General features: G+C 36.1%; 1 protein-coding gene across 2 annotated transcripts in view; it reads right to left on the bottom strand.

The window, feature by feature from the left end:
- LOC150087081 (uncharacterized) overlaps positions 1-22589 on the bottom strand; it is a 136269-nt gene that overhangs the window by 51053 nt on the left and 62627 nt on the right. For both annotated transcript variants that reach the window (XM_090371804.1, XM_090371805.1), the window contains exon 2: positions 7092-7168. In XM_090371804.1, the coding sequence (XP_090227930.1) occupies positions 7092-7096 (5 nt within the window). In that variant the 5' untranslated portion in view covers positions 7097-7168. The remainder of the gene's footprint in view (positions 1-7091; positions 7169-22589) is intronic.

The following is a 22589-nucleotide window of genomic DNA, read 5'->3' as shown; positions in this document are numbered from 1 at the left end:
GATTTTAAAAATCCCAGTCGTTCTGATACAAACCTTATTATGCATATTAATTAGGTATGTAATTCAAAACAGTAATATCTAAATCATCATTTTTGAAAATGGCTAAAAATTTAAAGCTGCAGTAAGCCAAGTTACAGGAATCCTGCAAGACTTTCGGTTTCTAAACAAATGTAAGAAATCAAAAAAGTGGCCATTTTTAACTCGCCCAAGAATTTCCAATCAAGATTCTTCAATATTAATTTTAGGATTTCTGAAATGATAAGAGATGGAGTGCACAATCTGAGGTTCATTTAAGCAATTCTTATCTGGATTATCTGTGGTTAGAGATTCAAATCTTATTAACCCTACGGAAGCAGCATCAAGTATGGAATATGAGGGGTGTTGCAGTGGGTAGATTTTTATCCCCAAAACTTAAATGGTATTAAATCACTTTTTGTGCCTACTTTCATATATGCTCTACCTATAAATAAAATATCACACTTATAACCAATATGTTTTTTTTTTTTCTTATATACAAAATACTAAGACTTAATACATGGTTTAATGGCAACGACTGACAGAATGATTTTTGTACCTCAACTTTTATAATAAGAAAAGGCACCTCCGTAGCCAGGTGGGAAGAAGCAGCAGTGCGTAGCACATGCTTCTTGATTAGACCGGCGTTCAAGCCTGTCACCACCAAATACGGAGGATGCGGAAAGGTCAGGGAATGACCGCCGCATATCCCGGAGCAATATGGCCTTAGTTGCTAATGCTCCTAAAAACAAAATAATAATAAGGAAAACAAACAAGGGCATTTACTGAACCTAACAACTGCATACTCACATATGGAGTGAGAGAGCAGAGGAAAGTCTAGTGAATAACTTTGAGCTACCTACTGCTTTTCTCCTTACTACAGAAACATATAACACAGCCAGAAAAAGAGATTTTACACCATTTTTTTTCCCCAATCAGAAATAAGATGCAAATAAAGTTAAAACACAGTATATTTATAGCATAAATAGTTATTAAAAGAAAAATTACTCATAAGTACTTATCCATGTGCGATTGTTTTCAACCCAAAACTCAAGGCTCATAGTGCACTTCACATGAAGATTTCCCAAATTTTAATCAACAAAATTACATTCATTTTATATCTAAAAGATCATTTCATGTCTTTAATAGCTTTTTAAAAATAATTTCTAACCAAAGTGATTTTTACACCACTAAGTTCAGAAGTCTATAATAATGCAGCAGCAATTAACCACATGCCTACAATAGTTTAAGAATCTAGCTAATTATGTGCAATCTTTAATTATTTTTGTATGCTATGTTTCAAAATAACATATTTTTCACGGTTAAATAAAGATTTATTTGCAAAATATCACAATCGTTATATATTTTTGAGTAAAACACAATACTGATTTTGCATTTATTATTACTAGTTTTTATTAATTTTATTTATTCCTTATTCGAAACTGCAAGTTCTTATGAACGGAAAAATCTCCCTGAAGTGTCAAGAATGCATAGCCCAAGATGATATTAGTACAGTGTTTGGCATTAAGTGCCAGGATTGTCAATTTAAAGAAAACCAGATGTACAAGAATGAAAAAAAGTTTTTATTTTTTTTAAATTATTGCCTTTATCAGCTAGATAACTGTGAGATTGCTTATAGTGCCAGTGGAGGCATTTGAACTAACAACCTAATTCCTTTATAACATTTCTTTTGATGTCCTCTACACTCAAATCATTGTCCTTTCAGCATGGATTTCATTTTGAGGAATAAGAAGTAATTTGAGGAAATCAGCACAGAATGTAGTCTATTGTTGCGATGTAACTGAGGGCTTACTCGGCAAATTCTTTTAACCACTGTTAAAAGATTTAAGGAAAGTTTTTCAACAGCAAAACTGTAAAAACAGCTTTCAAATCTAGAAAATGGTGTTTAAAGTAAGTCTGAAATATAGACAAATAATTGTACTTATGATTCTTTAGGTTTAAAAATTTTCTTAAACATAGACTTGTGATGTTTAAGAAAATTCTTTTAATTATTAGAGCATATCAGAGAGACAGCAAAAGATAAACAATACTCTCTATATGATTATCAGCAGCAAGTCCTCATTCATCAAATTCATTTGATGATTTTGAAGTGTTGGTCAAGATATCAAAGGCGGATATTGTTGGGATATCAGAGACGTGGTGTCACACAGATATTAGGAATGCAGAATTGGAATTTGGGGAGTACAATGTGTACAGAAAGGATAGACAAGATAGGAAGAGTTATGCTGTTAAGTAAGAAAAACAAAATCAAAGGAAGTGCATCCAGTTCATATAGATGGACAGTGCAATGTTGAGTCAGTTTGGTGTGACATAAGCACTGGGAAAGCAAAAATAACAGTAGGAGTGTGTTATAGGCCTAATGACTCGAATGAGTACAGCAAACAATTGTACAGAGAAATAGAGTGGGCTAATAAATCAGAATGTCTTATAATGGAGGATTTTAACTTCCTAGATATTGACTGGAACTTGTGGATTGGTCACTCGCACACTAGCAAGACTTTTGTGGATTTATTGGATGATTGTTTTCTGCAGCAGCAGCATGTTCGAGAGGCAACCAAAGAGGGTAATACTCTTGATCTGGTTATCAGCAATGATCATTCGTGCATTAAGAATTTGCAGATAAAGGAACCACTAGGTGGCAGTGATCACAGTGTACTGATGTGGGATTCACTTAAAGATATAATTACCATCAAGGGTAACAAAAGGGTTTTTGTTTCCGTAAAGGTGACTACAGTGGTCTCAGACAGTTTTTAAATTCTGTACAGTGGGACCAACTGATGATGTAACCAAAAGCAAATTCTAAGTGGGAAGTATTCAAGGAATTAATCGTGGAAGCTACTAGACGTTTCATACCTATTAAGAAATATTGTTCAAGGTTTAGGCCTAAATGGTTGTCAAATGAAACAATAACACTCAGTCAGGGCAGAGAAGAAAAATGCATGGGATGCATATAAAATATCAGACGACACAGAAGCCTATGGCAGATATAAGCTAGTCTGTAATCAAGTCACAAAAGGGATTAGGCAAGCAAAGGCAGATTACGAGAAATCTTTGGCAAAAGATGCTAAGAAAAACAGCAAAGATTTCTTTACTTATATACACTCTAAAAGGAAGGGGATGAACCAGATTGGTCCATTTGATATCGATGGTTCGACTGTTGATGATCCTGTCAGATAGCAAACAAACTGAATGAGTATTCTGCATCTACATTGCATCTACCAGAAGGTTATGAAACTGTAAAAGAGTGCTTAATGATTTTGTAATAACTGAGAGCAAAGTGGAGGAGAAATTGTTGAAGTTAAACATAAGAAAGGCACCTGGGGTGGATGGGATCTATCCAGTTATATTAAAGGCAAAAGAACTAAGCAAACTCTTATCCATAATTATGAGAGCATCGTTCAACTCAGAGGAGGTCCCCATGGACTGGAGATGTGCATATGTATCCCCAATTCACAAAGGGCGATCAAAGGGTGACATGAGTAATTAGAGACCAGTTAGTTTAACTTCTGTTCTGGATAAAATAATGGAGTCACTGGTTAAAGATGCACTGCAGGATCATCTAGACAAGACTACAGCAATAATTCAGACACAGCATGGGTTTGTTAAGGGAAAGTTTTGTCAGACAATTTTGATTGGATACTATTATGTGGTTAGAAAGAACTGGATGGAAAAATAATATTGATATCATATACTTGGATTTCAGGAAAGCTTTTGACACTGTTGCGCATGGAAGACTACTATACAAATTGGAGCAGAATGCTATTAAGTTGCTACAATGGATAAAAGGGTGGTTGAGTGGGAGAAGAGAGGATGGTAATCAATGGACGATGCTCTTTGCGGACTAATGCTATTAGTGGAGTTCCACAAGTTCGGTGTTGGGCCCACTGTTGTTTTGTATATTTATCAATGATATTGATAAAGGTATATCAGGTTTAGTGTCAAAGTTTGCAGATGATACAAAGGTTGGCAGGGTTGTTAATGACAGTAATGGCAGTGTGCTACTGCAACAGGATCTAGAAAATTGTGGCAGATGAGCTGAGAAGTGGAAACTGAAGTTTAACACTGACAAATGCAAAGTACTGCATATGGGTAGAAGTAACACCAGAGGAACATACCAACTGTGTGGTACTACACTTAGTGTGGTAAAAAATTAAAAAGACCTGGAAGTAATTGCACAGTCAGATATGAAGTTTTCTGAGCAATGCAGACAGGCTGCAAGAGCAGGTCATGGGGTTTTGTCAATGATATACAGAAAATTTGCTAGCAGGGAAAAGGAGGTGATTATCCCTTTGTATAATGCAATGGTCAGGCCACGCCTTGAGTACTGTGTACAGGTCTGGAGGCCTCATTTTAGGAAGGATGTAGATTTACTTGAGCGTGTACAGAGAATGGCAACAAGATTGGTGAGGGGAATGAAGGGATCCTCTTACCAAGAGAGGCTTAAGTTCTGCAAATTGCAGCGGCTGGACACTAGGCACCTGCGAGGTGATCTGATTGAGGTGTATAAGGCCTTGAATGGGTTGAGCACGCTGAATTCTGATGGGATTCTTCCACTTGCTCAGATTACGGACCGGAACGAAGGGGAATAAATTCAAATTCAGCAAAGACAGTTGTAGAATAGATGTGTGGAAATTTGCCTTTAGCCAGCGGGTGGTTAATTGCTGGAACAAACTTCCATCTGTCACTGTGGAAGTTGATAGCTTAAATAAATTCAAGGAGGAACTGGACAAACATTTAGAGGGAATGGTTGTGTGCATGTTTTTTTTTTTTTTTTGACTGATGCTACATAAGCTCATACGCTTGCTTTCTTGCATCACATGCCTCTATTACTATTATTACTATTAAGAATATCCAGATAAAGGAACCACCACATGACAGTGATCATATTATGCGGGATCTACTTAAAGATATAACTACTGTCAAGGGATTAAGGAGGAGGGATAAAAAGAAGCAGCTAATGAGGTAAGCAAACCCTTAACTTTAATTATGTGAACATCTTTGGAGTCAAGGGAGGTTCCCGCGGACTGGAAGTATGAAAAGGTCCCTCCTAGTTGCCCAACAAACTATTTTTGATGAAAGCAGTTTGCACATGACTATTCTCTCCTGAGCCCCCAGTTTTTGATGTGTAAACATCATTGGCATCACCTACTAAATTTTGGAAGGTTAAAATCAATTTGTCACAATTTTGCAACGCGGAAATGACATCATTTGATGTCATTTCCGCGTTGATTATAATATTTATCAAACTAGAGGAGATCATGCAAAGGATCACGGGAGGTAATCTTGGGTGTACTCAGAGCTGGCGTAAACCAGCTGGTTGCGGAAAAATGTTTATGATTCGGGGCATACCATTTAGGTGGCTTTGGGCTAACCATTGCCACCTGTGGCAGAAACGTTTTGGTAACCGGAAAAATGGATGTCTTGCAAAATTTAAAGTAAAGTAAAGCATTTAAAGCAAAGGTCATGGGAGGTGATCTTGGGTGTACTCAGAGCTGGCGTAAACCAGCTGGTTGCGGAAAAATGTTTATGATTCGGGGCATACCACTTAGGTGGCTTTCGGCTAACCATTGCCACCTGTGGCAGAAACCTTTTGGTAACCAGAGAAATGGATATCTTGAGGGCAGTGATCTTGGATATGTCCAGAGCTGGCATAAACCAGCTCTGAGCACATCAAAGATCATTACATTACATGCACTTCAGCCTTACCAGTTGAAGCTCATGTAATGTAGCTGTTACAGTACCCATCTGTATTACTGAAGCAGTTGTATATTTCCATCAAGAGGTGAATCATAAATGTTTTTCAGGACCAGCTGGGCCGGTCAAGAATATTTGAATCAGTTCGCGACTGGGAGATAAGATTCCAAATTACATGTACGAGTAGAATCTTTTGCTTGTCATTGGCCATTCTCATTAAGTTGAAGAAGTCCTCGCATTTCTTTGCAATTGCACAGAATTGGTTGAGCGTGGCAAGCTTTACATCCTCATTCATCTCGCTGTTTGGATGATTGTAAAAGTTTTGAAAGGGGTCTTCTTCTTGCAGTCATGTTACAAGGCTACGCAAGTCATTACCACATGTTTTGTCAGGGTCACTGTCGTCATTGTCTTGACACATCGTCTTACATATTTCAATAATTTTGCAAATGTCCAAATCCGATTCACACAATTTACGATCTAGTATGAGCTCTTCATTGTCGTAGACTTTGACATATTTCATCTCTGACAGTATCTCTGTTTCCGCAATTGTGAAATGGAATGTGCAGCGTTACCATCTCGTGCTTATACTTGTTGAGGTCCTGAGCCAAGCCATAGTTTTGATAACATATTATGGTTGGATGCTATTGTTTCTTGCAGATCTTTTTAGCGCTGCATGTGTAATTTATTACAAAGCATGACAGAGTAACATGATCCAACATGATAGTATAATTGTAATACAAATACTTGTATTGTTGCAATCATACTATTCAACAAATGGCTGCAATCAAATGGGTAATTAGGCTATTGGCCTAACCTCTTCCAAACGTTGATTCTGGAGTAAGTAGCGGGTGTGAGCATAAATTACATCGTTCATGATTTTGGTTTTAGATTCGAAATTTAATAGGTGTCGTCAAAGATGTTTACACATAAAACATCTTTTTGTGCATATAGGGTACACACAAGATGTTTTTTTTCTCTCAGCAACATCAACTCGCTTTCTTCGATGAATCAATTTCATCCAGTTTTAGTTTAAGTTCAATATACTTCTTACATCTTAGACAATATAAAAGAATTATTGGCTGAAGTAGAATTATTCACAAAAGAGGAATTGAAATATATGCCATAGGCTGTATGAGGAATGAATTCATGACTTCCATAGGTAAATTTTCAGCCATTCCTCTCTGAATTGTGCAATCCTAAGCTGCAGAATTCTGACTTGATCTTGTACAAACCATTATTAAAGTAAAAATCATTAATATACTCATAATATAATAATAAATATAATACAGTGATGCAATTTTAGAAATCTCCTAGGCTACAATTTACAATATCACACTAATTAAAATTTATTAAAAACTCACCTCATTAAGTGCAAGTGCACTTAGAGGTCTTTCTGTTAATTCCATTTGAACAGAAGAGTCAGGATACATCTGCACCTCTAAGAAGCCAAGAAAAGAATGATAATGAGTTAAAAATCTACTGGTTTTTAATAAACATGATCCATTTGATTTTGTAATCTTTTAAAAGTATGTGAATGGTTTACATCATTTAGAAAAATTATTTATATTCTGCAGAATATTGATGAAACTCAATAATATCCAGATTAATAATTGATCATAAAGTATGCCAGAAAATTAATTTTTTATAACCACATAATACTGAATAGCTTTATACTCACTTGTTAATGTTAGCCACATAAAGATATTATTATTATTAAGCAAACTTTTTATTTATTTCCACATTACCACTTCATCTCAAACTAAAGGAGGCAACTCCAGTAAAACTATGTTCACAACAGCCATTTACCTGAAATGTGTAAAATAAGAACTTTCACTCTACCAATTACCATTCCCTAATTTCTTCAACATTCTGGGATTACTCATTATATAATGCCAAAAATGCTCAACGTTAGGGTTCACTATAAAGCCACTATTTCCACAGAGCAAGATCTATAGTAGCCCAAAACATTTCAGAATAAATAATGAACCGGGTGATTACTAAAATTAAATTAAAGGAAATACTTAATAATATCACATTTAATGATGAAATGTTAAATTTACTTGTGGTGTGTGTGCATTGACCTTTTGCACAGGGGTGGAGTGCCACCATTTCTGTAACAATACCAACAGTTACAAAAATGGTGGCACCTGGCCTGAAGGCTTAAATCTTTTTTTTTTTTTTTTTTTTTTTTTTCAGAAATAAAAAGGAATGTTTTTTTCTAAATACTGCTAGAATATATCAATGCTTGACCTTTTACTAATGGATTACAACAGGCTTGTTCTAGAACTATATATGCCTAGGTGTAAACTTATTATTTTCCTTTTATTGCTGAAATGTTATTATTGAAGTAAATTTTGACACCCTCATGGCTTGCCACCTGCATGTTGATCATGCAATTCCCTCTCATTTGAAATGGCCTTGGATTATAATATTTATTAAATGTAAATTTATATTTTTTAATGAAAATTTTGAAAATTTAAAAATGTTTCAAATATAAACATGAAACTTTTAGTTGCCTCCATTTTCAAGCTTATAAAATCTATATTTATCCCTCTAAGCATGTATCACAAAAAATCATGGCAGCAGGATGTGTCAAAGACAAAGTACATCAGTTTTGGGAACAAAATGCAAAAAATGATTAAAAATGGGGAAACTAACATATTCTTAACTGTGACACCATACGGATAGGTGGCTTTACAAACCACTCATGGTGCCAAGGTGTATTATGAAGAGTATGTCCTTCTCAGCAATTTAACTGGCACAATACAGTGCAGTCTGCCACTCATTTGGAGCGGTCTAAGTTTGATTCCTGTCAGTGACCAGAGGAATTTCTGAAATCCTCTTCAGTCAACACTATAGTCAGCCAATCTCCAGCAGAAGAAGTAGGGTTTTCCCATGAGTTATTCCAGGTTTTTCAACCTAGACATTCTTGCAAAACTGGCCAGCGGGCTCTCGCTTCTGAAGACAAATATGAATGACAAGCTCAGGTGCTATTAAAATAATAACTTGAATTTGCTTAAAAAAAAAAAAAAAAAAAAGAGGTGAAAGAGCAGCAATATAATTTTCTCTTCTTCAAATAAAGTTAGCCATTCCATGCTTTTTTGTAATATTCAAAATGGAAATGTGTGAATTTTTGGATCATGTTTTTGGGATTTTCCATTTTTAATAACCTCACATTCAGAGAAACTGAAGCTATTGAATGGCTTTTCTATCAGAATTTCTAATATGCAGCTGCACAACTGAACATTGAGCATACTTACACAGCATTAACGAAGAAAACGTGTCAGGATAAATGTTTCCCTTTGCTGATATTCAGTTCAACATTTAATGAGAAGCTTTAGTTCTGAAGATCATGCACGATTTCAGTTGGCGTGTTTATATATATATAAACACACCTATCTTGTTAGTATAAAACAGAGCTATGATGCTCAATATGTTCTACATTGTAATTCAATATTTGTAGAAGAATAAGAGAAATTTACCTCAATATGATATGTAGAACACTTCGTTTGAAATGTTCTATGCATCATCTTGTTAGACTCGAAAGAGCAATGAAGCCCAATTATGTCCTATTATTATTAATCTTAAATTATAAGATGAAACCTCATACCTTTTCAGTAGGACTGTAATTCTCTCGACACTAAATTTAGGATGAATGTATTATATGAACCCACGCCACGTGCTTAGTATTAAATAAATCAAATTAAAAATAGCTACTAGTTAAAATCATCATGTATTCAATTCTCATATCACACCTAGTGCATCTAGAAGAGTCATAGAAAGTCGGTGGCCACCAACCTCCCAAAACCAATCAATATCGCATGCTACCATGAGAACTGAAAAACAATTGTCGCAAAAAATCTTAAAACCACAAAATAAATATACATCAATTCACAAATAATTGAAACTTTAGACAATTTTAAAGTTTAAATTATTTGTGAATTGATGTATATTTATTTTGTGGTTCTAAGATTTTTTGCGACAATTGTTTTTCAATTCTCATGGTAGCATATGATATTGATTGGTTTTTGGGGGGTTGGTGGCCACTGACTTTCCATGGCTCTTCTTGATGCACTAGGTGTGATATGAGAATTGAATACAATGATTTTAATTTGATTTATTTAATACTAAACACGTGGCGTGGGTTCATATAATAATACATTCATCCGTGATTGAGTGTAGAGAGAATTACAGTCCTACTATGAGATTTCCTCTTATAATTTAAGTATCATCTTGTTTATGCGATAGAGACCTGCTAATATTAGCAGGTCTCTATCACATAAGTTGTCTGTCCGTGTCTAGTAAAGTTTCGTGACACCAGGATATAATGTTTTTATACCTCGTTAATACCTTTATAAATTAAATAAAATCATTCAAAAGGGAAAATAGGCCTGATATAACCAATGGTCAGCATAGGAGTACAGTGGCACATGCATTTAAGTTGATTATGGGTTGTGCAGAGTATAAATTGAACATGCTTTTTAAATGCAAATGAAAGCATTAACATATTTTTATTGTTAGATGATACCCCTGCACAATATTCTGATAAAATCTTATCAAACAATGATTTCAATAAAAAGTGCCCTTTCTTACATTCCAGTACCACAACTCACAACAACACTAGTTGCACTCAGCTAAAAGTGCTGATATCAAAGGAAACTTTTTTTTCGTGATTGACAAGAGGGAAAAAAAAAGACAATGACCAATATTAAAAATTATAGCATGAAATATGCTATTTAGAACTGGGCAGCAAGATGGAATGACATAGAATAGAGTATAATAATAAGTGAATGGAAAAAGGAATTAAATGATAATGATGTTCATTATTTATATTGCAGTCAAAATATTGCATAACAGTGGTGAAAGGGATGTAATTTGGGTGAATTAAGAATGTGGCTAGAAGATGAAATAGCAGAGGGAAGAGAGTTTCAAACAGAATTTCAGAAGAAAAAAAAAAACTATTTTAAGAAAAAGTGTTAAATTGCAAAAAGACAGAAATTTCATCAATACTCTCATAAAATTTGTTAATTCTGATGAATTTGAAATATTTTTCTATGCTCTAGGAGAAATGAAGAATGATGGCATAAAAGGCAATATGATAGGACCTTTACTTAACAGAATATTCCCATTTTCTTCAAAAAGAAAACAATATGATTGGGAAGGTACTGTGTAAATCTGATTAAATTAACAGTTCTTAAGATTTAACAGTTTATTCATTAAAAAAAAATCGTATTGTGTTCTACTTGATTTGAACTTTCTGTATGGCATTTTGTTTTAAATAAAAATCTTTTTATAAAATGTTTTTTCATTTCATTATAATGGTATGCTAATATCATTAACTTAATATATGTGACTGGTTAGCAAACATATGAGCTTGTTTTTATGAACTGTGATCAGAAAATATTAATATACAGTATAATTGTGTTCTGTTATTCAGACTTTAGTTCCTTTAATTGGCTGCAGTGGAAAATCCATAGAAAGTCCATGCAGAAATGGTAGATGGGTTGAACAGTTACTTCTTAATGATACTTACAATAGAAAGCAGATCTCTGGGTAATATAGAATAAGTGATATAATGATGTCAGAGAAGCATTTGTTAGAAAATGCTACTGAGGTTAAACAGGTACAAGGAACTGGGGGAGAATATATATTCAGTTATAATTAGAAGACCATGTGGTTGTATCAAAAATATTGAGAACGTTAGACTCAAGAAAATCCCCTTGGACTGGGGAAGTGCGGAGGAATTTTCCATGCACTGTAAACAGGTGGCTAGGAAAGCACTGTCCTGGGCATGATTTATAGGGCATTTGCTAATAGAAAGGACATCATTATTCAACTGTACAAAGAAATGGCTGGGCCACATTTGGAATATTGTATTCAAGTCTGAATATTTCACCTAAAAAAAGACAGACCTTCTGGAGAGGGTTCAAAGAAGAGCAACCATACAAGTGATGTGGACATGTGTATATGTAAAGGGCGGCTCCTAGAACGTTTGTTCAACTCTGCCTCGTATCTCTGTGAAGAACAGTATCACTACAAATAGGCCAGATATGTGTGTGACGTTGGTTTGTGTGTATTATGCGTGTGTTCTGTTGTTCTGTTCTGGCCGCTTGGCTACCCAGAAGCATCAGTCACTTGGACAGATGATTCTGGGTACTCGTCCACACCATGGTGGGCCAGTCCATGTAAAGCACGTACTGTCTCAAGAGAGACTCTGACCCACCTGATGTTGTCAGAAGGTAGGCCAGGATCCTCTGGGGGCCCATTCCAGAGGGGAAAAAAAAAAAAAAAACATGATAACCCATAGTGCTGGATATGGAACTGAAATTAATAAAATAAAATATTAAAAAAAAAAAAAAATTAGTAAACAAAATAAAAAAAATTAAAAAAAAAGCCAAATAAATTAGTAAAAAAAAAAAAAAAAAAATTATGATAATAAATAAATGCATAAAAGAAAGAAAGTAATGGTACTAAAAAAAAAAAAAAAAAAAAGAAAGAAAGCACTTAATTTTGTCTACAGGCCGAGGAAAAATTTCACTTCTTGAGGATTCCCTGTTTATATATTATTAAAGGAAATCTAACCAGATCAGATCAAGACCATTGTGCTGCATTCTGTTGAGATCTGTCCACACTGAATGCCTTCGCAGAAATATGCCTTGAGCGAAAGCCTGAAGAATTTGATATGACTCAGAGCTTTGAAGCAGAGACGACTCCTGTCCTGGTTGAAAATTGGTAAGTGCATGAAGAGAAAGTCTGAGATCGTCATACAGGGAGCAATGAAACAAGATGTGATCCCAACTCTCTGGTGATCCACACGAACAGAGGTGATGTGTGCAAATTGATGAAGGAAGTCTCAGGTATGGGCCGGTGCAAAGGTTGACAACTAAACAACCAGTGGAATAACTAGGCCAATGCAGCCAATGTGGAGCATTGGAGTCCACGAATAAAATGGGGACCCACAAAAGGGGCCCTCCTGCCCGAAACAGAAAAAAATTTAAATGAGTAAAAATTTAAGTTTTTTAGTTATTTTATAATAAAATTTAGTATGTCTATGAGCAATAATTTTTTTCATAGCTGCTGCTTCCAGGGCAATTTTTAAGGATTTTTTATTTTTACCAAAACAAATATTTTCAGGGGGGGGACCCACACTAAACTTTGCATTGGGGCCCACTTTTTCTAGTTACAATGTTACACTGTAAACAACTAAGGGAGATCTGATTGAAGTGAATAAGGCAATAAAAAGGGTTGAGTAAAATCAGTAATGAAGGTCTTTTCTCCCCCATAGGTAAGTTAAGTACCAGGGGAATAAATATAATATCTAAAGGAATAACAGAAGATTAATCTCAAGAAGTTCACCTATGGACAGTGGGTTGCTGATCACTGGAATAAGTTGCCTCCCAATGTAGCAAAAGCAGTGAGTCCAGCTTAAGTTCAAAGAAGAATTGGATGGCCACCTTGTGGGAATAAAAATAGTAAAAAATGCTGTTTTATTTTAAATATTGTTAGTTTTATTATTTATTTATTTATTTATTTTTGGCTGAGGTAAAAAAAGTTAACTTCATTGCATCATTTGGCTTCACTAATACTGATAACAACCATCAACGTATGTAATATTCAGTCAATGCATGTACCAAAATTTTTATGTAACTGTTTTTTCATAAAAACTACCTTGATATAACCCCAAGGGCTCACAACTGGTGAGTATGGGCTTGGCACACCCAGGGTCCTGAGTTGGATATCATCCTTCTTCTCTTTCTTGGTGATTCCCTTCTACATCTGACTCTTGTTCTCTCTGCCCCCCCTCAGGGTAACTCAAATTTTTTTTGGCTGGTGCAGCATAAGCCTCAGGCTTCCTTACACCATATGGTTAATAATAGTAATAATAATATCACTAGTGAAGTTAATTTCAACTTCCTATTATTTTATTTTTTTTTGGCCAATGCAGAAAAGTCTGCTTTCCTATATCATTTCACCTTACTAATACTAAAACTGAGTATTACTGCAAATAGATTACCATGGGGACATAGCTGCCTGTGTGTTTGTTGCAAACTGAATACTGCCATGAAAAATACACAGCCCATTTAAAAAAAAAAAAAAACCAGCATATGTACCCTGGCCTCCGTAGCCGAGTGGTTAGGAGCGGGAGTGCAGTAGCACACGCTCTTTGAGTTAGACCGGGGTTCAAGCCCCTGACTGCTGAATACGGTCGATCTGCCAACCCGCACTGGACCAGCGTGGCAGATTATGGTCCATTTTCCCTCAGCATGAATTGTTGAGGAGGCTTCCATCCTGCAGTGGCTGCACTTTACCTTTTTTTAGGCACAAAAGATGTTTTATTTTATGTGAAAATATCCTTTGGAAACATCCACTGGAGATTAAATTAAATCCATTTAAATTTTTAAACTTGAATAGCCAGAACTGAAGTTATGAATGATGTAATGTTTTATGCTCACGGCTGCTATTTACTCTAACGAATCAACATTAGTGACTGAGTTGGCATTAGTAGCATCATTTAGGAAGTGATGTCATTTGCATCATTTCTATCTCACATTTTCGTTACCAATCGGATTTACTTCAGTCCAAAATATTTAGTATGACATCGTTCTTACTAAATGAACGATGTTTTATGCATATGAACGATGTAAAACATCGTTCGCATATGAATGCATAAAATATGCATATAAAATGTATAAAACATCGTTCAATGTTTTATGCATATGAACAATGTAAAACATCGTTCATATGCTTAAGCCCGCTACTTACTCTACCAAATCAACGTTAGTGACTGAGTTAGGGTCATTAGCGTCATTTAGGAAATGACGTCATTTGCATCATTTCCTTTTTGTATTTTCATTACCAATCAGTTTTACTGAAGTATAATTGATTGGTAACGAAAAAGTATCTAATGAAAGCCAGCTTAAAATAACGATATCACCGGAAAAGTGATTTAGGCAGATGGCCATGAGTATTGGCAACATGAAGCAAGGAAGTGAGCGATATAAAGCACAAAAAAAAAAAAAATATATATATATATATAATTTATTTATTTAAATTACCCCATTCCTTCTAATAATAATCTATCCAATCTTTCTTTAAATTTATTCAAACTATCTACCTGCAGAATATTAGGTGAAAGTTTATTCCAATGATGGATTACCCCTTGGTTGAATGCAAATTTCTGCACACCTATTCTGAAACCATCCTTTTTTTTGCCAATTTAGATTCATATTCCCTTATATATTTCATCTTAAAAAAGGCAAAGATGCCATCAGCATTTAGTTCATAACTCTTTTAAAGCCTCAGACACATCAATTAGGTTGCCACAGATGCCTAATTGCTATGGACTCAATTTACAGAATCCTGTAAAGAACATCCTTTTGTGCTACAACTAAGCTTGTTTGAACTTCACTGCACTCTTTCCGACAGATCTATATATTCTGTCTTTCCTAAAATGAGGTTTCCAAACCTGTATGCAATATTGCAGATGTGGCCTAACTACTGCTTTACACAGTAGGATCGTCCCCTCTTTGTCCCTGCTGGCAAAGTTCCTGTATCTCATTAACATAACCCCATGTACTAGCAACTTGTTGGAACTGCTCAGAGAATTTCACGTCAGCCAGTACAATTATCCTTAAATCTTTGTCATACTCCACTACCTTCACAGTTTGGTACCCAAATGTTATGTTATTCAAGGATTACCACTACCCAAATGTATTACTTTGCATTCATCATTATTAAACCTCAATTGCTATTTTTAAACTCATCTACTGAGTTTACCTAGATCCTCTTGAAGTAACATATGTTGATTACTGTCATTAACTACTATGTTCACCTTTGTATCATCAAAAAACGCATAAATCAAAAACTTGAAATGCCTACATCAATATCATTGATACATATTTAAAAGTACGAAGGCCAACAACGAACCCTGTGGAACCCCAATTTATGCCAACAAAGTACAGGAAATTGTCAAAATACTGAAGAGTTGGACAGGCATCCAATATTCTCTTAAGAATGGTTTATTGGAAAACTAATATTGAGCAGACTCCATATTAAACCATGAGGCACATTAAGTTTGAATTGTAACACACAGAATCCATGATAGTCCATCAAAGCACACACACTGAGCATATTTTTCCCATTTTACATAATTATTAATTATTTGTTACACAAATTCAAGTACCATTACTCCTACAAACAATTGCAGCAAATGCGACAATTATTGCCAAATCTTAACGTTAGGTAGCATAACAATTTAAAGGTAGGTTAGTAATTTAGCATAACAATTTAAAGGTAGGTTAGTAATTGTCGTAACCATTAAATCAGGTTATGGCAGTTGGCAATTAACAAATGACATCTTAAAATTACTAAAACTAAAATGATGCTCTGTGAATAGCCATACAATACTGCTATCCAACTATTTGCATATGCTGTTGGTAGGCCTAATTTAAATCTTGAAGCCAATTTCACTTGCATATTACTTTATTAATATTATATTTACATAATGTCATTTATTAGATTTAAATGATTTTGGAAATTTACTTCTCAGCAAACTGACATATAGCCCACCCTGAACTTTCTGAGCAATGTCACTTATAAAGACCCTATTCCACCGTGAATAACAGTTTTTGCCAGTTTATATTTGAATTTCTGTAAGTTATGGAACAAAATATCCATTTTGTTCTATAACTTACAGAAATTCAAATCCAATGTTAACAAGTTTCTGGTCTTTCCAACTGTGCACTTGAACACAAAAAATAAAATTTCACCATAGAAATTACATAGCTGACTTTAAGGGTGAACTGTGTATCCTAATGAGACCGTGTGTGTGTGTGTGTGTGTGTGTGTTGGGGGCGGGGGAGATTGAAGTAAAAATAAAAACAGTCTCTGACATATAATCCCATTCTTATCCTTTAATATACCTACTATTAATGAATGCAATTTGTGCCTAAATTTTTGTACTTATATAATAACATTCCTCAGCTTCCACTTCCTATTGTGTACTAAAAATTGTGGGATGATGCAATTGAGTAAGAAAATGCAAATATATATAAAATAAGCACCTCAGCAACAATTAAATTTCCTTACCAGAATAGTTCCACAGCATTTGCCCAAAGGCATGATGTAGAAAAGAAATCGTGAGAATTTGCCATAAGACTGAATAACTTCCATATTCCACAAATAAAACAAATTCAGTAAATCACGTCAAACTAAGTTTACCAATATGTATAGGACTTTACTTTACTTATGCCTCCAGAAAACACCACGTTTCCTTTTACACCTCTCCAAAGAGCGTCTACATACTGATTCTTTGCTCATAAAGAACGTCGAAAATAAATAAAATCATTATCAAATTTTTGAACATACCGCGTCCGCCGTAACAAAGTAATAATTAAATAAATGAAGTGGAAAAAATTCAGTAATCATATTTTAAGTAATTTATCAAAAAAAAAATTTGTTCAGTAATTTTTACAAGTTAAACTTATGACAGCAGATAAATTAATCTTCAGAGTATTGTAAGCGCCACATTTAAAAGTTCTAATCCGTGGCTGAATGAATGAAAATGAAGCTCCGTGCTCCACACAGTCGGTGGAAGGTCATCCGAACGTTCGGTGTCCCCCCAGTGGCAAGAACCTCACAAAACAGAAATTTTAAACTGTTTTACTCAGCATCTGATATTACAATGGCGTACTAAAAGCATCTTTCACTGCCTAGCGGTAGTGATCGGCACAATCGAATGAAAACCATCGACTTACTCGATAGTTCGAGACACAGTTGAATGAATTCATTCGGATATAGGCAAAGACATGAAGCCGCAGCTTACCATAAGTTGTGTACGTACAGGTAGTTTCCAATTTTTATCCGCGTTATGTTCCTATGAATGGTGACGCATATCAAAACAACGTATATCGGACTTCTTTTTTTTTTCTTTACAAATGTAAATTTAATAAAGGTGAGATGCGTCCCCGTGATAAAAATTTTTGGACTCACCATTTAATTTCACCTAAATACTCATTAAAACAATACATTAAATTAATTAACCAGGGGAGCGAAGATAATAATAATAAACACTTATATAGTATACATAAACGTTATTTACACACTCTATTAGTCATACTATAATATTCACATTTTAGGAAGCCAAGGATAAAAGTGAACAGAATTTTGTTTCGTCCCCTTGATAGTTCATTAAAGCGGGGCAAAAGATCACCCAATCGTTAGTGCTCGGATTGAAACACCATTCTGTTTCATCATATACACACCGTATCCAAGTATCATCGTAATGGGGGGGGGGGGAATGGAGACCAGGTCCAAGTATCATCGTGAGGTTTTTTTTTTTTTAGAACGTCTCCTGTGTTCTTTTTCTTAAATTTCAAATTTTTGGTTAAGGGGTCATGCCCTCTCTGCCCACCCTTGAACATACTTTATTATTAAAAATAAAGTATTTTATTAACAAGCGTTCGTTTAAAAAATTTCCCATTTCGACCCTGCCCAATGCTCGACTAAACTTAAACTTGTCGGTCCATTCTATGTTTGGGTCATCTTCAACGAGAATGGGCAACCCTTTCTGTAACAAACTGAAAGCTATAATCAATAAAGTGAAGTGAAGTATGATCAATGAAATGAACAAATGAAGTGGCTGCATTTCCGCTTCCTGCTGCAATATTTACTTTCTGTTGTTCCAACCCATTCAGATCGTCGTTAGGTCAGCTTAGCGTCGTGCGATTCCAGCATCTCTCCGTCACATTACTTACGTCTGTTTTGTTGAAGACAATCTCATTTACCAAGTCCACAATCTGGAACTGAATTTCAGAGAAACCAGTAAGTTCTTCAACACCGTGAACGCACTCTTGACTATACGAGGGGGACTTCAAAAAGGATTTGTACTCATCCCGAAGTAGTAATGATAGAAAGTCGAAACAAACGCCATGTACGTATTACACTTTTTAAACGTAGTGGCCAGACAAAATGTCACATTTTTGCCACCTCTCAATACAATTCCGCAGGTCAGTTTTGTAGAAGTCCTCTGACTGTCCTTCAAACCACGACCCGGCAGCAGAAATCACCTCATCATCAGCAGCAAAGTGTTTTCTACGAAGAAAGGACTTCAGGGCAGAAAAGAGGAATAAATCCGAGGAAGCATGGTCTGGGGAATATTCAGGATGCTGCAATATTTCAGTTTTTTCTGGCACATCGACATTTCATGTTCACATTGTGCCCCTTCCTTCTTCTGGTAAGGGGGTGTCGCAGTCTGGGAACTTATCTAGCAGACACTTATATGAAACTGTTGATAAATGATTTTCTCCACAGACCTTACTTACACTAGTTTGGAGCTTTGCAGTTAGTTCTTTAATGATAATATAACAGCAGTTACTGGGCATCCGGATATCTTAATCACGCACTGAGGTTCTTCCATATTTGAATTATTTATACAAATGTGCAACAACTCTCTAACCTGGGCAGTGTTCTCCATAAACAGCGCCCATTTCTGCATGGATTAATTTGGATGATTTCCCTTGCAGAAAAAGGAACCGGATCACTGATCTGTATTCCACTTTATCGATTGTAACGCTTCACTTCATTCAGCGCTGTAAACAAAAAAAAAAAGAAAAGAATCGAGATCGAGACCAACAATTGTGTTGTTGCTACAGATATTTCAAGGTATCAAAAAAAAAAAAAAAAATCCCCTTTCTATCACAACTACTTCTGAGCGAGTACAAATCTTTTCTGAATCCCCCCTCCTAATCCACCACGTACACTGACTATAAATCCACTATGCACACTGAAGCCCGAATTTCGTCTCATGATTCAGCAATGTTGTTTAACTTCTTAATATTGTACAGTATCCCTTTTAGAACTCCAACCAATGACTGGTCTTCGCCACTTGTCTCAGCGATCAGTTGGAGAAAGATCAGTAACAAAGTGATCATATTTGTTGACATAAAAACAACTTATACTGTCATCTACACTGTGCTGCCACTTAATTAGGTACACACCTGCTGTGCACACAAATGTTTTGTCCCACAACGTTGCAAGTCACATGACCACAGTTGTGGATTTAAATGCAGCAGAACAACCTTTCTAGTATCAGTTAAGCGTACAAACCGTAGCAAGAATGGGGAAAAGGAGTGATCTAACGGACTTCGAACGTGGCATGGTAGTAGGTGCAAGACGTGCTGGACAAAGTATCTCTGAAACGGCAGTTCTCCTGAACTTTTCACGCACCACAGTTTCAAGGGTGTATCGAGAATGGTGCAACGAAGAGAATACATCCTCTCAACAGCACTCCTGTAGAAAAACATCGCTTGTTGATGAGAGAGAGGTCAGAAGAGGATGACCACAATTGTGCAAGCAAACAGACGAGCCACAATGTCTCACATCACGTCAGAATACAACCTTGGTGCGCAGAACAAAATATCGCAACTAGTCGCACTTTGTCGCGAATGGGCTATAACAGCCGACGGCCACATCGCATACCTTTGTTATCAATGAAGAACAAGCACGCCTCCTGTGGGCACAGCAACACAAGCACTGGATTATCGAGGATTGGAAAACAGTTACTTGGTCTAACGAGTCGAAGTTCCTGGTGCATCATGTTGATGGAAGGCTCAGAATTTGGCGAAAACACATGAATCCATGGACCCGTCATGTCTGACGACTACTGTGCAAGGTGGTGGGGGACAGTGTTATGGTGTGGGGAATGTTTTCTTGGCACACGTTGGGTCCATTGATACCCATTCACGCCTGAGTGCCACATCGTATCTAAACGTCGTTGCTGACCAAGCGCATCCGTTCATGTTGACAGTTTATCCTCAGTCAAATGGTTACTTCCAGCAGTATAATGCGCCGGTGCACAAAGCCCGAATCACTATGGAATGGTTCCAGGAACATGACAATGACTTTTCTTTGCTGCAGTGGCCTGCTCAGTCCACGGATCTCAATCTTATTGGACATCTTTGGGATGAGCTGGAAAGGGCAGTTTGCTGCAGGCCTACACCTCCGTTGAATCTAAAGGAATTGCATGACACGCTCATGTCTGTATGGTACTCCCTTCCTGCACGTTTTCAGCATCTTGTTCAATCCATGCCTAGACGAATTCAGGCTGTTTTGAAGGCTAAAGGAAGCTCAACACGCTACTAGGTAGGTGTATCTAATAAAGTGTCAGCAAAGTGTAGGTCTTCAATGTTAACATGATGATCAGACAAGTTATCAAAACAAGCAAGACCTTGTTGAGATTTGGTCCTCAATATTGTATTTTTGCTTCTTCACAGGGGAAAAGAAGTGAACATTTTTAAGTTATAAAGCATGGCTTGGGCTAAATGCCATCAATACTGGACAACTGAAGAGTGGAAAAACGTACTGTGAACGGATGAATCCATTGAAATTTTTGAATCCAAGCTTTCTTCAGTTGATCGTTTGTGCAACTGAAGTAAAAATGGTGCCACATTGTTTAGTGGCCACAATCAAACATTTTGGTGGTTCCATCATGATCTCGGGTTGCTTCTGTTTTTCTGACGTGGATGACATCACCAGAATTGAAGGAATTTTAAGAAAAGAAGGCTATAAAAACATTCTTTAGCATAATATAATATCCTCTGGACTTATGGGATTTTGTGGAAACAATTTTATATTACAACAAGGCAGGCGCCTCTGTAGCCAGGTGGGAAGGAGCAGCAGTGCGTAGCACACGCTTCTTGATTAGACCGGGGTTCGAGCCCGTCACCACCAAATACGAAGGATGCGGAAAGGTCAGGGAATGACCACCGCATATCCCGGAGCAATATGGCCTTAGTTGTTATGCTCCTAAAAACCAAATAACAACAACAAGGCATTGATACGAAGCGCAGCTCTAAGCTGTTGATACAAACAGTTGCACAGGGACTTTGTAGCAACCAAACAACAGAGAGGTGGGGGGGGGGGGATACTGCAAATTATGACATGGCCATCTCAATCGCCTGACCTAATAGGATACCCGAAACACTTAATTCATCGATGCCGGATCATAATCAAACTGCTTCGTTTAGTTTTCTCTTCTTAACCGTTGTTTGTGTAATTTTTCGTATGGAATTTCGTATGTTTTTAACAAAAATCTTCTCAAAAACTTCTGTCGTAAACTAGCCAAGAAAGAAAGAGAAACTAAACTCGATTTGCCATGTCTAAGCACATCTACACCAGAGGTTCCCAAACTTTTATACCTTGAGCCACTTAAAATTTTTCATAAATTTTACGCATCTAACCCCACCCCCACCCCAAGTTTCAGAACAAGTGCAAATAAACAGATTTGATCTAAAATTTAGCTATGAATACATTTATAACACATAATTAATTATTTAATTCTGATACGAGCCCCTGGACGCGACGGGACAGTTGCAACAAAGACTCTCTCTCTCTCTCTAATATATATATATTTGATACTAGAGAGCTATTAAGTGCTCGATATTTCCTATATTCTATTATATTATGAATCAACAGGGCTTACCTTTATTTTAGATATAGGAAGCTTCTTTTCCAACTCTCCTTGTCCAACTCGCTAATAATTCATGGGGAAGGCGATATCAATTTTGCAAGACATTGTCATAAAGTTAGATTTTGGAGGTTTAAACTGGCTAATAATTAAGGATCGATTTTTTCTTTTTGGTGCTGTGGCAGGAATTTTGAGTTAAATTTAGGGGTCTAATAATTGGATATGGGGTGGGGGGGGGGTTATTCTCTACATTCCTTAAGTCGAACTAGAACCAGGAAAAAGTTCTAGTCCGACTTCTATAACCTTACGACGTACTAACAAAAAATAAAAGTTATATACTGTTATATCGTTTTGCGCATTTCACATATCGATGCAAGGTATAGCAGCAGACCAT

Source organism: Mastigoproctus giganteus, chromosome 4 (assembly GCF_048544385.1).
Source record: "Mastigoproctus giganteus isolate SK-2022 chromosome 4, ASM4854438v1, whole genome shotgun sequence".
NCBI lineage: Eukaryota > Metazoa > Arthropoda > Arachnida > Uropygi > Thelyphonidae > Mastigoproctus > Mastigoproctus giganteus.
The sequence above is the reverse complement of the archived record's forward strand: the minus strand, read 5'-3'. Positions and strand labels throughout refer to the sequence as shown.